The sequence below is a fragment of the Anas platyrhynchos genome, chromosome 30 (assembly GCF_047663525.1).
Source record: "Anas platyrhynchos isolate ZD024472 breed Pekin duck chromosome 30, IASCAAS_PekinDuck_T2T, whole genome shotgun sequence".
Taxonomy (NCBI): domain Eukaryota; kingdom Metazoa; phylum Chordata; class Aves; order Anseriformes; family Anatidae; genus Anas; species Anas platyrhynchos.
In genome coordinates, this window is record NC_092616.1 from 6,030,845 (window position 1) to 6,046,294 (window position 15,450).

The following is a 15,450-nucleotide window of genomic DNA, read 5'->3' on the forward strand; positions in this document are numbered from 1 at the left end:
TTCTACCATGGTTTGGTGGCCACCAGACCCCAAATCCATGAGGTTCCTCAGGTTCCTATTGGGACACCTTGACGTAGGACCACCCTTTTGAGGTCTTGGCACCCATATTGACCTCCCAAGTCCATAATCCACCTCAAAATGGTTCAAAATGTCAACATTTGAGGTTCTACCAGGGTTTGGTGGCCACCACGACGTTCCTCAGGTTCCTACCTCCTCCCCACCACCTTGGCAAGCCGGCGCCTCCTCGGGATGCCCCTGGAGGTGCCGGGTGAACTGGGGCTTGTAGCGGAAGCGCTCGCCGCAGCGCCCGCAGCCGTAGGGCTTCTCGCCGGTGTGGGTGCGGAGGTGCTCGGTCAAGGTGGAGCTTCAAGACCCTTCCTTGGGTTCTAAGATTGAAGCCATCATGGTGGACCACCCAGTTGAGGTCCTGGCACCCATACTGACCTCCAAAATCCATAATCCACCCCAAAATGGTTCAAAATGTCAACATTTGAGGTTCTACCAGGGTTTGGTGGCCACCAGACCCCAAATCCATGAGGTTCCTCAGGTTCCTACTGGGACACCTTGATGTAGGACCACCCATTTGGGGTCCTGGCACCCATATTGACCTCCCAAGTCCATAAACCACCTCAAAATGGTTCAAAATGTCAACATTTGAGGTTCTACCAGGGTTTGGTGGCCACCACCACGACGTTCCTCAGGTTCCTACCTCCTCCCCACCACCTTGGCAAGCCGGCGCCTCCTCGGGATGCCCCTGGAGGTGCCGGGTGAACTGGGGCTTGTAGCGGAAGCGCTCGCCGCAGCGCCCGCAGCCGTAGGGCTTCTCGCCGGTGTGGATGCGCCGGTGCTTGACCAGGTTGGAGGAGACGCAGAAGCTCTTGCCGCAGGCCCCGCAGCGGAAGGGCCGCTCGCCGGTGTGGGTGCGCTGGTGCTCGATGAGGGTGGAGCTCTGGCCGAAGGCCTTGCCGCACTGGCCGCAGCGGTAGGGCCGCTCGCCGGTGTGGGTGCGCTGGTGGGAGGCCAGGTGGGTCTTCTTCTTGAAGCTCTTGGGGCAGCGGGGGCAGGAGAAGGGCTTCTCCCCGCTGTGGGTCCTCTGGTGCTTGAGGAGGTTGGAGCTGAGGCTGAAGGACTTGCCGCAGCGGGGGCAGGCGTAGGGCTTCTCCCCGGTGTGGGTGCGGAGGTGCTTGAGGAGGTTGGAGGTCCTCCCGAAGGTCCTCCCGCACTCGGGGCAGGAGAAGGGGGTCTCGCCGGTGTGGGTGCGGAGGTGGTCGGTCAAGGTGGAGCTCCTGGAGAAGGTCCTGGGGCAGGTGGGGCAGGAGAAGGGCTTCTCCCCGGTGTGGGTGCGGAGGTGCTCGGTCAAGGTGGAGCTCCTGGAGAAGGTCCTGGAGCAGGTGGGGCAGGAGAAGGGCTTCTCCCCGGTGTGGGTGCGGAGGTGCTCCAAGAGGTTGGAGCTCTGGGAGAAGGTCCGGCCGCACTCGGTGCAGCGGAAGGGCTTGGCGCGGTCACCGGTGGTGGTGGTGGTCCTGGTGGTGGTGGTGGTGGTGGTGGGTTCAAGGAGGCCCAGGAGGTTGATGAAGCCGTGGGGGTGGTCACCAGGAGGTGGTGGTGGTGGTTCTGGGGAGGGGAGGAGAAGGGGTGGGGTTGAGGAAGAGGTTCTACGTGGAGAACATCTCCTGGTGGGTCAACCCATGACCACGTTGAGATGTTCCTTGATGGAGAACATCTGGTGGGTCATCAAACGACCCCGATGGAGATGTTCTCCATGGAGGACATCTCGTGGTGGGTCATCGTGTGAGCATGTGGAGATGTTCTCCATGGAGAACATCTGGTGGGTCATCAAACGACCACGTTGAGATGTTTTCCATGGAGAACATCTAGTGGTAGGTCAACATAAGACCATGTAGAGATGTTCTCCATGGAGGAACATCTCCTGGTTGGTCATCCCATGACCACCTCAAGATGTTCCTTGATGGAGAACGTCTGGTGGGTCATCGTGTGACCATCTAGAGATGTTCCTCCATGGAGAACATCTCATGATGGGTCATCCCATGACCACGTCAAGATGTTCTCCATGGAGAACGTCTCTACGTGGTCATGCAATGACCCATCATGAGATGTTCTCCATGGAGGAACACCTCTACATGATCACACGATGGCCCACCAGGAGATGTTCTCCATGAAGGACATCTTGACATGGCCATATGTTGATGTTCTCCATGGAGAACGTCTCCAATGTGGTCATTTGATGACCCAAGAGACATTCTCTATCAAGGAACATCTCAACATGGTCTTATGATGACCCATCATGAGATGTTCTCCATGGAGGAACACCTCAACATGGTCATACGTTGACCTACCATGAGACGTTCTCCATGGAGAACATCTCTACATGTTTTTTTGATGACCCACCAGGAGATGTTCTCCATGGAGAACATCTCCAACGGGGTCGTTTGATGACCCACCAGATGTTCTCCATCAAGGAACGTCTTGACGTGGTCATGGGTTGGCCAACCAGGAGATGTTCTCCATGGAGGAACATCTCAACATGGCCATACGTTGACCTACTACGAGACGTTCTCCATGGAGAACATCTCCTGGTTGGTCAACCCATGACCACCTCAAGATGTTCCTCGATGGAGAACATCTCGTAGTAGGTCATCAAATAACCACGTTGAGATGTTCCTTGATGGAGAACATCTCTTGAGTCATCAAACAACCATGTTGAGATGTTCTCCATGGAGAACATCTCCTGGTTGGTCATCCCATGACCATGTTGAGATGTTCCTTGATGGAGAACATCTGGTGGGTCATCAAATGACCCCGTTGGAGACGTTCTCCTTGGAGGAACATCTCCTGGTGGGTCAACCCATGACCACCTCAAGACGTCCTCCATGGAGAACGTCAATGTATGGCCATGTTGAGGTGTTCCTCCATGGAGAACATCTCATGATGGAACATCTCAACGTGGTTATTGGATGACCCTCGATGGAGAACGTCCCTTGGGTCATCAAATGACCACGTAGAGATGTTCTCCATGGAGGAACACCTCCTGGTGGGTCAACCCATGACCATCTCAAGATGTTCCTCCATGGAGAACATCTCGTAGTAGGTCATCAACTGACCCCATTGGAGACGTTCTCCATGGAGAACATCTCGAGGTGGCCATGGGTTGTCCCACCAGGAGAAGTCCTCCAAGGAGAACATCTCCAACGGGGTCGTTTGATGACCCCCCAGACGTTCTCCATCAAGGAACTTCTCCAGGTGGCCATGGGTGGCCCCACCAGGAGACGTCCTCCATGGAGACACCCCCCCAAAAAAACCCACCCCCATTTTTTCCCAATTTCCCCCGCTTTTACCCCAAAAATCCCACCCCCCAGGAGCCATCCCCAACGTCCTCACCTGCACGGGGCTCGTCGGGGGCGGTCCCGTCCCGCTGCGGCTCCTCCATGAGCGGCGCCTGCCGAAATGGGGTAAAAAAGGGCAAAAATGAGAAATTTTTAAAAATATATATTTTTTTTCCCAAATCGGTAAGTTTTTCGCCCAAATTTCCCTTCATCTGGGGCGCGTTACGGGCGCCAAAGCTCCTGCTTTTGACCCCAAAATGCCCTTTTTTTTTATTTTTATTTTTTGACTTTTTCACCCCAAAATGTAACCCCACAAATTAGTTAAATTTGTACACCTTTACCTGAGAGCGATTGTCCCATTTTCCCACTTTTTCACCCCAAAATGTAATCCCCAAAATTAATTTTGCACCCCTATTCCTGAGAGCCATCACCCCATTTTCACCCTTTTTTACCCCAAAAGACAATTTCCAAAATTAATTAATTTTGTACCTCTACACCTGAGAGCAATTGGCCCAAATTCTTCCTTTTTCAACCTAAAATATAATTCCCAGAATTAATTAATTTCACACCCCCATTCTTGAGAGACATCACCCCATTTTCCCCCTTTTTCACCCCAAAACACAATCACCAAAATTAATTAATTTTGCACCCCCACGCTTAGGAGCAATTGACCCGTTTTCACCCTGTTTCTCCCCAAAACCTAATCCTCCAGATTTGTTAATTTTGCACACACACCCCCCAAAACCAATTATCCCAATTCTTGCATTTTTCACCCCAAAACACAACCCTCACAATTAATTAATTTTGCCCCCCCGACACCCACAATAAATTACCCCATTTCCCTCGTTTTTTACCCCAAAAATAGACCCCTCTTATTTTTAAACCCTAAACCCAAACTCCCTGAAGCAATCAGCCCATTTTCCCCCTTTTTCACCCCAAAATGCAACCCACACAATGAACCAATCCTGCACCTTAATTCCTGACAGCAATCGGCCCGAATTCCCCTCTTTTCACCCCAAAATTCGAGCCCCCCAACCACTTAATTTTGCACCCCCACCCCATGCAGCAATGACCCCAATTTCCCCTTTTTTCACCCCAAAACAGAATCCCGACAATGAGTTAATTTCTGTCCCCCCCTACCCTGCAGCGATCGGCCCAATTTCCTCCTTTTTCAACCCAAAAGCCCCTCCCACCAGCTGTTAACCCCTCTCCTGCCGGCCCAGCAGCAATCGACCCATTTTCCCCTTTTTTCACCCCAAAACACAATCCCCCCAATCAGTTAATTTTCCACCCCCCCCACCCCATAACGATGTTGCCCAAATTCCTCCTTTTTCACCCCAAAAAGCGATCCGCTGAGCTAATTAACCCCCATGCCGCACGCCCGGCAGATTTTTTTTCCCGTTTTCCCCTTTTTTCACACAAAAACACAATCCCCCAAACTAGTTAATTTTGCACCACCCCGTTGCAGCAATCGCCCCGATTTCTCCTCTTTTCACCCCAAAACACAATCCTGAAAATTAGCAAATTTTGCCCCTCCTCTACCTGAGGGCGATCGGCCCAATTTCCTCCTTTTTCACCCCAAAACGCCTTCCCACAAATAGTTAATCCCGCTCCCTGCCTGCCCAGCGGCAATCAGCCCCATTTTCCTCCTTTTTCACCCCAAAAACCGCAATCCCCACAATGAGGTCATTCCGCACCTCCCCCCCTAAAAACAACCAGCCCAAATTCCCCTTTTTTCACCCCAAAACACCCTCCCAGAAGCATTCAACCCCCCTCCCCCCCCTCCCCGCAGCCATGGGCCCATTTTCCCCGTTTCTTACCCCAAAATTCACTCCTCGCTCCGCTTAACACCCCAGGCCGCTCCCCGCCAGCGATTGACCCGTTTTTGCCCTTTTTCACCCCAAAACCAACGGGGACGGATCCACGAGAGCCCCAGCAGCTCCCTGGCACCCGCAGGCCCCAATCCGGGCGTTTTTTCACCCAAAATGGGGCCGTTTTTTGGGCGGCCCTGACAATGGTGGCGGCGAGCGGCGCTTCCTGCCGCAAAGGCTCCCGGTGCTCCCAGTGCCTCCCAGTGCTCCCAGTAACACCCAGTATCCCCCCAAACCCCCCTCCCAGTGCTCCCAGTATCCCTCCAATCCCTCCCAGTACCCCCCGATACCTCCCAGTACCCCCCAGTGTTCCCTCCAAAACTCCCTCCCAGTGCCTCCCAGTGCCTCCCAGTAACACCCAGTGACCCCCCAACCCCCCCTCCCAGTGCTCCCAGTATCCCTCCAATCCCTCCCAGTACCCCCCAATACCTCCCAGTACCCCCCAGTGTTCCCCCCAAAACTCCCTCCCAGTCCTTCCCAGTGCCTCCCAGTGCTCCCAGTAACACCCAGTGACCCCCCAACCCCCCCTCCCAGTGCTCCCAGTATCCCTCCAATCCCTCCCAGTACCCCCCGATACCTCCCAGTACCCCCCAGTGTTCCCTCCAAAACTCCCTCCCAGTGCCTCCCAGTGCCTCCCAGTAACACCCAGTGACCCCCCAAACCCCTTCCCAGTGCCCCCAGCACCCTCGAAATCCCTCCCAGTGCTCCCAGTAACTCCCCCAAGCCACTCCCAGTGCCCCTCCAACACCTCCCAGTGCTCCCAGTACCCCCAGAAATCCCTCCCAGTGCTCCCAGTAGCCCCAGTGGCCCTCCCAAACCTCCTCCCAGTGCTCCCAGTACCCCTGAACCTCCCCCCCAGTGCTCCCAGTGCCCCTCCAAGGCCTCCCAGTACCCCCCAAAATCCCTCCCAGTACCCCCAGTACTCCCCAACCCCCCTTCCCAGTGCTCCCAGTAGCCCCCAAAATCCCTCCCAGTGCTCCCAGCACCCCCCAAAATCCCTCCCAGTGCGCCCAGTACCCCCCCCAGTGCCCTTCCAACACCTCCCAGTGCTCCCAGCACCCCCAAAATGCCTCCCAGTGCTCCCAGTAACCCCCCCAGTGCCCTTCCAACACCTCCCAGTGCTCCCAGCACCCCCCAAAATCCCTCCCAGTTCTCCCAGTATGGCCCAGAGCAGCAGCGTTCACCAGGATTTATTGGGGTGGTGGGGACAGGAGGACGTGGGGACACGGGGACACTGGGACACGGGGACACTGGGATACTGGGACGGGACTGGGACGGGGTTCTCCAGGGGGAAACCACGGCTTTGGGTCAACTTGATGGACCTGAAACTTCTCGAGATGATTTTTTAAGACAAAAACCAGGATTTTGGGTCACCTTGATGGACCTGGAACTTCTTGAGATGATTTTTCAGACAAAAAAACATGATTTTGGGTCACCTTGATGAACCTGGAACTTCTTGAGATGATTTTTCAAGACAAAAACCAGGATTTTAGGCCACCTTGATGGAACTCGAAGTTCTTGAGATGGTTCTTGAAGCCAAAACCACGGATTTAGGCCAACTTGATGGACCTAGAACTTCTTGAGATGGTTCTCCAAGACGAAACCATGACTTTGGGCCACCTCAAAGGTCTTGAGATGGTTCTCCAAGACATAACCATGGATTTGGGCCAACTTGATGGACCTGGAACTTCTTGAGATGATATTTCAAGACAAAAACCATGACTTTGGGTCACCTTGATGGACCTGGAACTTCTTGAGATGATTTTTCAAGACAAAAAACAGGATTTTAGGCCAACTTGATGGACCTAGAACTTCTCGAGATGGTTCTCCAAGACAAAAACCATGACTTTGGGCCACCATGATGGAACTCAAAGTTCTTGAGATGGTTCTTGAAGCCAAAACCATGGATTTAGGCCAACTTGATGGACCTAGAACTTCTCGAGATGGTTCTCCAAGACAAAAACCATGACTTTGGGTCACCTTGATGGACCTGGAACTTCTTGAGATGATTTTTCAAGACAAAAACCAGGATTTTAGGACACCTTGATGGACCTGGAAGGTCTTGAGATGATTTTTCAAGACAAAAAACAGGATTTTAGGACACCTTGATGGACCTGGAAGGTCTTGAGATGATTTTTCAAGACAAAAACCAGGATTTTAGGACACCTTGATGGACCTGGAAGGTCTTGAGATGATTTTTCAAGACAAAAACCAGGATTTTAGGACACCTTGATGGACCTGGAACTTCTTGAGATGGTTCTCCAAGACAAAACTCATGACTTTGGGCCACCATAATGGAACTCAAAGTTCTTGAGATGCTTCTCCAAGACGAAACCATGGATTTGGGCCACCTCGAAGATCTTGAGATAATTTTTCAAGACAAAAGCCATGATTTTAGGACACCTTGATGGACCTGGAACTTCTCGAGATGGTTCTCCAACCCAAAACCATGGATTTAGGCCAATTTGATGGACCTGGAAGGTCTTGAGATGGTTCTCCAAGACAATAACCATGACTTTGGGCCACCATAATGGAACTCAAAGTTCTTGAGATGCTTCTCCAAGACGAAACCATGGATTTGGGCCACCTGGAAGATCTTGAGATAATTTTTCAAGACAAAAACCATGATTTTAGGACACCTTGATGGACCTAGAACTTCTCGAGATGGTTCTCCAACCCAAAACCATGGATTTAGGCCAATTTGATGGACCTGGAAGGTCTTGAGATGGTTCTCCAAGACAATAACCATGACTTTGGGCCACCATAATGGAACTCAAAGTTCTTGAGATGCTTCTCCAACCCCAAACCATGGATTTAGGCCAACTTGATGGACCTAGAACTTCTCGAGATGGTTCTCCAAGACGAAATGATGACTTTGGGTCACCATAACGTAGACGAAACCATGACTTTGGGCCACCTTGATGGAACTCAAAGTTCTTGAGATGGTTCTTGAGGCCAAAACCACGGATTTAGGCCAACTTGATGGACCTAGAACTTCTTGAGATGATTTTTCAAGACAAAACCCAGGATTTTAGGCCACTTTGATGGACCTAGAACTTCTCGAGACGTTCCCCCACGCCCAAACCAGGAACTCAACCACCCCGCCGGCCCCGTCCCGCGCCGCCCTCACGCCAGGTGGGTGCGCTGGTGCTTGCTGAAGGCCGAGCTCCACCCGAAGGTCTTCCCGCACTGGCCGCAGCGGTAGGGCCGCTCGCCGGTGTGGGTGTGCCGGTGCTCCAGGAGGTTGGCGCTTTGCCGAAAACTCTTGCCGCAGTCGCCGCAGCGGTAGGGCCGCTCGCCGGTGTGGGTGCGCCGGTGCTTGGCCAGGTGGGAATTTTGGCAGAAGCTCTTGCCGCAGAGCCCGCAGGTGTAGGGCCGCTCGCCGGTGTGGGTGCGTTGGTGCTGGATGAGGTTGGAGCTCTGCCGGAAGCTCTTGCCGCACTCGGTGCAGCGGTAGGGCCGCTCGCCGGTGTGGGTCAAGCGGTGTTTGGCCAAGTAGGACCCCAAAGCGAAGCCCTTGCCGCAGAGGGGGCAGAAGTGACGCCGGGCGGCGCCGTGGGTGCGCCGGTGCTCGGCCAGGTTGGAGCTTTGGCTGAAGATCTTGCCGCACTCGGGGCACTTGTAGGGCTTCTCGCCGGTGTGGGTCACCTGGTGCCGGAGGAGTTTGGAGCTTTGCCCGAAGGCTTTGCCGCACTCGGGGCACTTGTAGGGTTTGGAGGGTGGGCGGCAAGCCCGGAGGTGCCGGGCCAGCCGGCAACTCCAAAAAAAAGCGGAGCCGCACTGGGGGCAAGCCAAGGGTTGCTCGGGTTGGTGGTGCCGTAAAGCGGCCGCTTGGGCATAGGTTTTGCCGCAGGCCTCGCAGCGGTAGGGTTTGGCGGCCGCCCCGTGGCGCCGGCGCCGGTGCCGGGCCAGTTGGGCGCTGCCTTCGAAGCGTTCGGGGCAATGGGGGCAAGGGAAGGAGCCGGAGTGGGTTTGCCGGTGGAGGAGGAGGGTGGCGGCGTGGCGGAAGGCTTGGCCGCACTCCTCGCAGCGGTGAGGCCGCTCGGGGTCGGCGTCGCCTTGAATTTTGGGGTCGCCTCCAGTTTTGGGGTCACCACGGGGTTTGGGGTCACCACGGGGTTTGGTGTCACCACAGGGTTTGGCGTCGCCTTGAATTTTGGCATCACCTTGAATTTTGGGGTCACCACAGGGTTTGGTGTCACCTCGAATTTTGGTGTCACCTCCAATTTTGGTGTTGCCGTGAGTTTGAGCGTTGCCAGGAGGCCGGGTGCCACCACGAAGGGCGGCGTCACCGTGACGTCCACCATGGCGTCCAACGTCGCCATCACCAAGAGGTTCACCATGAGGTTCACCATGACCATGAGGTTCTCCATTACCATGAGGTTCACCATGAGGTTCCCCATGACCATGAGGTTCACCACGAGGTCCACCACTGCCATGAGGTTCTCCATCACCATGAGGTCCACCATGAGGTCCACCATGACCATGACCATGACATTCACCATCACCATGAGGTTCACCACAAGGTTCACCATGACCATGAGGTTCACCATGAGCTTCCCCATGAGCATGAGTTTCACCATGACCATGACCATGAGGTTCCCCATGACCATGAGGTTCCCCATGACCATGAGGTCCACCATGAGGTTCCCCATCACCATGACCATGAGGTTCACCATGAGGTCCACCATGACCATGACGTTCACCATGACCACGATGTTCACCATCACCGTGAGGTTCACCATGAGGTTCACCATGACCATGAGGTCCACCATGACCATGACCATGACGTTCACCACCACCATGATGTTCACCATGACCATGACCATGACATTCACCATGAGGTTCCCCATGACCATGAGGTTCACCATGAGGTTCACCATGACCACGAGGTCCACCATGACCATGACCATGACGTTCACCATGACCATCACCATGAGGTTCACCACAAGGTTCACCATGACCATGAGGTTCCCCATGACCATGAGGTCCACCATGACGTTCACCATCACCATGAGGTTCATCATGACCATGACCATGACGTTCACCATCACCACAAGGTTCACCATGCCCATGCCGTTGACCACCACCACCACGTTCCCCACCACCACGAGGCCCCCCACCAGGTTCCCCCCCACCCCACCCCTCCCCACCCCCCACACCCCCACCGCCCACCCCGTTCTCCCCCTCCCGCTGCGCCGCCACCCCCCTCCCGCCCTCCCGACACCCCCCGCGCGCCCGCCGGTGCTTGGCCAAATCGGAGCTGACGGCGAAACGCCGCCCGCACCCTCCGCACCCGTAGGGCCTCTCGCCGGTGTGGGTCCGCCGGTGGGTGGCCAGGGTGGACTTGCGCCCGAAAGCCCTCCCGCACTCGCCGCAGCCGTAGGGCCGCTCGCCGGTGTGGGTGCGCCGGTGGTGGACCAAGGTGGAATTTTGGCTAAAGCGGGCGCCGCACTGGGAGCACCCGTAGGGTTTCTCGCCGGTGTGGACGCGTTGGTGCTCCAGGAGGGTGGAGGCGCGGCCGAAGGCTTTGCCGCACTCGCCGCAGCGGTGGGGCCGGGCGCCGGCGTGGCCCTTGAGGTGCTCCAAGAGCGAGGAGCTCCACGCGAAGGATTTGGGGCACTGGGCGCAGCGGTGGGGGCGCTCGGCCCCGCGCGCCCGGCGGCGTTTTAGGAGGGGGTCGGGGCGGGAGGGGGAGCCTTCGGCCTCGCCTTCGGCCTCTTCGTCATCATCATCATCATCATCGTCATCGTCATCATCATCGGCTTGGGGGGTGAGTGGTGGTGGTGGTGGTGGTGGTTGGGGGGAGCTGGGGGGGGTGGAGAAGGGTTGGGTGCGGGGACGCCCGTTTTGGGGGGGTGAGGGGTTTTTGGGGGGGGTGAGGGTTTTTTTGGGGGGAGGAGGGGTTTTTTGGGGGGGTGAGGGGGTTTTTTTTGGGGTGGGGGGACGCCCGTTGGGGGGGAGGGGTTTTTTTGGGGGGGTGGAGGAGGAGGGGTTGGGTGGGGGGACGCCCGTTTTGGGGGGGTGAGGGTTTTTTTTTGGGGGGGAGGGGTTTTTGGGGGGGGTGAGGGGTTTTTTTTTGGGGTGGGGGAGGTGGGGTTGGGTGGGGGGACGCCCGTTTTGGGGGGGTGAGGGGTTTTTTTGGGGGGGTGAGGGTTTTTGGGGGGGTGAGGGGTTTTTGGGGGGGGTGAGGGGTTTTTTGGGGGGGGTGAGGGTTTTTTTGGGAGGGGTGGAGAAGGAGGGGTTGGGTGGGGGGACGCCCGTTTTGGGGGGGTGAGGGTTTTTGGGGGGGGGTGAGGGTTTTTTTTTGGGGGGGTGAGGGGTTTTTTGGGGGGGGTGAGGGGTTTTTTTGGGGGGTGAGGGTTTTTTTGGGGGGAGGAGGGGTTTTTTGGGGGGGTGAGGGGGTTTTTTTTGGGGTGGGGGGACGCCCGTTGGGGGGGAGGGGTTTTTTTGGGGGGGTGGAGGAGGAGGGGTTGGGTGGGGGGACGCCCGTTTTGGGGGGGTGAGGGTTTTTTTTGGGGGGGGAGGGGTTTTTGGGGGGGTGAGGGGTTTTTTTTTGGGGTGGGGGAGGTGGGGTTGGGTGGGGGGACGCCCGTTTTGGGGGGGTGAGGGGTTTTTTTGGGGGGGTGAGGGTTTTTGGGGGGGTGAGGGGTTTTTGGGGGGGGTGAGGGGTTTTTTGGGGGGGGTGAGGGTTTTTTTGGGAGGGGTGGAGAAGGAGGGGTTGGGTGGGGGGACGCCCGTTTTGGGGGGGTGAGGGTTTTTGGGGGGGGTGAGGGTTTTTTTGGGGGGGGAGGGGTTTTTGGGGGGGGGAGGGTTTTTTTTTTGGGGGTGGAGGAGGAGGGGTTGGGTGGGGGGACGCCCGTTTTGGGGGGGTGAGGGGTTTTTGGGGGGGGGGGAGGGTTTTTTTTTTTGGGGTGGGGGAGGAGGGGTTGGGTGGGGGGACGCCCGTTTTGGGGGGGGGAGGGGTTTTTTTGGGGGGGTGAGGGTTTTTTTTTGGGGGGGTGAGGGTTTTTTTGGGGGGGGAGGGGTTTTTGGGGGGGGTGAGGGGTTTTTTTTTGGGGTGGAGGAGGTGGGGTTGGGTGGGGGGACGCCCGTTTTGGGGGGGTGAGGGGTTTTTGGGGGGGGTGAGGGGTTTTTTGGGGGGGGGGTGAGGGTTTTTTTTTTTGGGGTGGGGGAGGAGGGGTTGGGTGGGGGGACGCCCGTTTTGGGGGGGTGGAGGGGTTTTTTGGGGGGGTGAGGGGTTTTTTTTTGGGGTGGGGGGACGCCTGTTTTGGGGGGGGGGAGGGGTTTTTTGGGGGGGGTGAGGGGTTTTTTTTTGGGGGGGTGAGGGTTTTTTTTTGGGGGGGAGGGGTTTTTTGGGGGGTGAGGGGTTTTTGGGGGGGTGAGGGTTTTTTTTTTGGGGTAGAGTAGGAGGGGTTGGGTGGGGGGATGCCCGTTTTGGGGGGGGGGAGGGGTTTTTTGGGGGGAGGGATTTTGGGGGATGTCAAAATGGGGAGGCGTCAAGGGGGCGTTGGTTTTGGGGACATCGTTTTTGGGGTAAGAGAGGTCAAGGGTCACAGGGACATCGTTTTGGGGACATTTTGGGGACATCGGTCTTGGGGACATCGTTTTTGGGGTAAGGGACATTTTGGGGTGGGGGGCGGCCAATTTGGGGCCATCATTTTGGGGACATCATTTTGGGGACATCGGTCTTGGGGTCATCGTTTTTGGGCTAAGAGAGGTCAAGGGTCACGGGGACATCGTTTTGGGGACATTTTGGGGAAATCGGTCTTGGGGACATCGTTTTTGGGGTAAGGGACATTTTGGGGTGGGGGGAGGCCAATTTGGGGCCATCATTTTGGGGCCATCATTTTGGGGCCATCGGCCTTGGGGTCATCGTTTTTGGGATAAGAGAGGTCAAGGGTCACGGGGACATCGTTTTGGGGACATTTTGGGGACATCGGTCTTGGGGACATCGTTTTTGGGGTAAGGGACATTTTGGGGTGGGGGGCGGCCAATTTGGGGCCATCATTTTGGGGACATCGCCAAGGGGCCGTTGGCCTTGGGGTCATCGTTTTTGGGCTAAGAGAGGTCAAGGGTCACGGGGACATCGTTTTGGGGACATTTTGGGGACGTCGGTCTTGGGGTCATCCTTTTTGGGGTGGGGGAGGTTTTGGGGTGGGGGGAGGCCAATTTGGGGACCTCTTTTTGGGGCCCTCATCTTGGGGACGTTGGCCTTGGGGTCATCGTTTTTGGGGTAAGAGAGGTCAAGGGTCACGGGGACATCGTTTTGGGGACATTTTGGGGACATTGGTGTTGGGGTCATCATTTTTGGGGCGGGGGAGGTTTTGGGGTGGGGGGCGGCCAATTTGGGGACATCATTTTGGGGACCTCATTTTGGGGCCGTTGGCTTTGGGGTCATCGTTTTTGGGGTAAGAGAGGTCATGGGTCACGGGGACATCGTTTTGGGGACATTTTGGGGACATTGGACTTGGGGACATCATTTTTGGGGCGGGGGAGGTTTTGGGGTGGGGGGCGGCCAATTTGGGGCCATCATTTTGGGGACAACGTCAAGGGGCCGTTGGCCTTGGGGTCATCGTTTTTGGGCTAAGAGAGGTCAAGGGTCACGGGGACATCGTTTTGGGGACATTTTGGGGACGTCGGTCTTGGGGTCATCCTTTTTGGGGTGGGGGAGGTTTTGGGGTGGGGGGAGGCCAATTTGGGGACCTCATTTTGGGGCCCTCATCTTGGGGACGTTGGCCTTGGGGTCATCGTTTTTGGGGTAAGAGAGGTCAAGGGTCACGGGGACATCGTTTTGGGGACATTTTGGGGACATTGGTGTTGGGGTCATCATTTTTGGGGCGGGGGAGGTTTTGGGGTGGGGGGCGGCCAATTTGGGGCCATCATTTTGGGGCCATCATTTTGGGGACATCGGTCTTGGGGTCATCGTTTTTGGGGCTAAGAGAGGTCAAGGGTCATGGGGACATCAATTTGGGGACATTATTTTGGGGATCTCATCTTGGGGACATCGTTTTTGGGGTGGGGGAGGTTTTGGGGTGGGGGGAGGCCAATTTGGGGCCATCATTTTGGGGACCTCATCTTGGGGCCATCGGTCTTGGGGTCATCGTTTTTGGGATAAGAGAGGTCAAGGGTCACGGGGACATCAATTTGGGGACATTATTTTGGGGATCTCATCTTGGGGACATCGTTTTTGGGGTAAGGGACATTTTGGGGTGGGGGGAGGCCAATTTGGGGCCATCATTTTGGGGACATCGCCAAGGGGCCGTTGGCCTTGGGGTCATCGGTTTTGGGGTAAGAGAGGTCATGGGTCACAGGGACCTCAATTTGGGGACATTTTGGGGACATCGGTCTTGGGGACATCGTTTTTGGGGTAAGGGACATTTTGGGGTGGGGGGAGGCCAATTTGGGGACATCATTTTGGGGACATCGCCAAGGGGCCATTGGCCTTGGGGTCATCGTTTTTGGGGTAAGGGAGGTCAAGGGTCACGGGGATCTCAATTTGGGGACATTTTGGGGACATTGGACTTGGGGACATCGTTTTTTGGGGGGGGAGGTTTTGGGGTGGGGGGCGGCCAATTTGGGGCCATCATTTTGGGGACCTCATTTTGGGGACATCGGCCTTGGGGTCATCGTTTTTGGGCTAAAAGGGGTCAAGGGTCACGGGGACCTCAATTTGGGGACATTTTGGGGACGTCGATTTTGGGCCCCCCCCCCCCCACCCCCCCCTCGTGCCCCCCTTCCCCCCCCCCCCCAAAAAATGTCCCCGTCCCCTCCCCCACCTTTTGGCTTCGCCGTCATCGCCGCCGTCCTCGGGGACTGGGGGGGTCCCAACCTGGGGGGGGGGGGGTGACATGACGTCATGAGGGGGGGGTGATGACGTCATGGGGGGGTGATGACGTCACCGTTACCCCCCCCCAGCTCCCCTCCCTCCCCCCCCCCCCCCCGTGCTCACCTCCTCCATTGTCTCCTGGCTCCGCCGCCCCTCCCCCACCACCCCCGATTTTTTTTTGTTTTTTTTTGGGGGGGGGGGTCAAAGGTCACGGGGGGGGGGTCGGGGGGGGTCACCCCGCCGCGTGACGTCACCGCCCGGCGCCTTTTTTGGGGCTTTTTCCCCCTTTTTTTTCCCCTCCCCCCCCCTTCCCTTTTTCCCCTCCCCCCCCCCTTTTTCCCCTCCCCCTGCCCCTCCCCCCCCTCGAGCCCCTCCCCCCGCCCCCCCCCTTCCGCTTCCTGGCCCC

General features: G+C 56.7%; 1 protein-coding gene across 8 annotated transcripts; it reads right to left on the reverse strand.

The window, feature by feature from the left end:
• Window positions 1-207: 207 nt before the first annotated feature.
• Window positions 208-15,376, reverse strand: LOC139999891 (uncharacterized). Of its 8 annotated transcripts, none has more exons than XM_072029537.1 (4): window positions 15,168-15,376; window positions 14,995-15,047; window positions 8,346-11,024; window positions 208-1,523 (listed from the first exon to the last, which is right to left on the reverse strand). In XM_072029537.1, exons 1-4 carry the CDS (start codon window positions 15,174-15,176, stop codon window positions 698-700), a joined length of 3,567 nt encoding a protein of 1,188 aa, XP_071885638.1. In that variant the 5' UTR covers window positions 15,177-15,376; the 3' UTR covers window positions 208-697. The 8 variants fall into 8 exon arrangements, with proteins under 8 accessions (XP_071885638.1, XP_071885631.1, XP_071885635.1 ...); XM_072029530.1 differs by lacking the exons at window positions 8,346-11,024; window positions 14,995-15,047; window positions 15,168-15,376 and adding exons at window positions 3,400-3,457; window positions 3,834-3,877; window positions 5,165-5,476 and having other exon boundaries at window positions 208-1,614; XM_072029534.1 differs by lacking the exons at window positions 8,346-11,024; window positions 14,995-15,047; window positions 15,168-15,376 and adding exons at window positions 3,400-3,457; window positions 3,834-3,877; window positions 4,887-5,036 and having other exon boundaries at window positions 208-1,614.
• Between the last annotated feature and the right edge of the window lie 74 nt (window positions 15,377-15,450).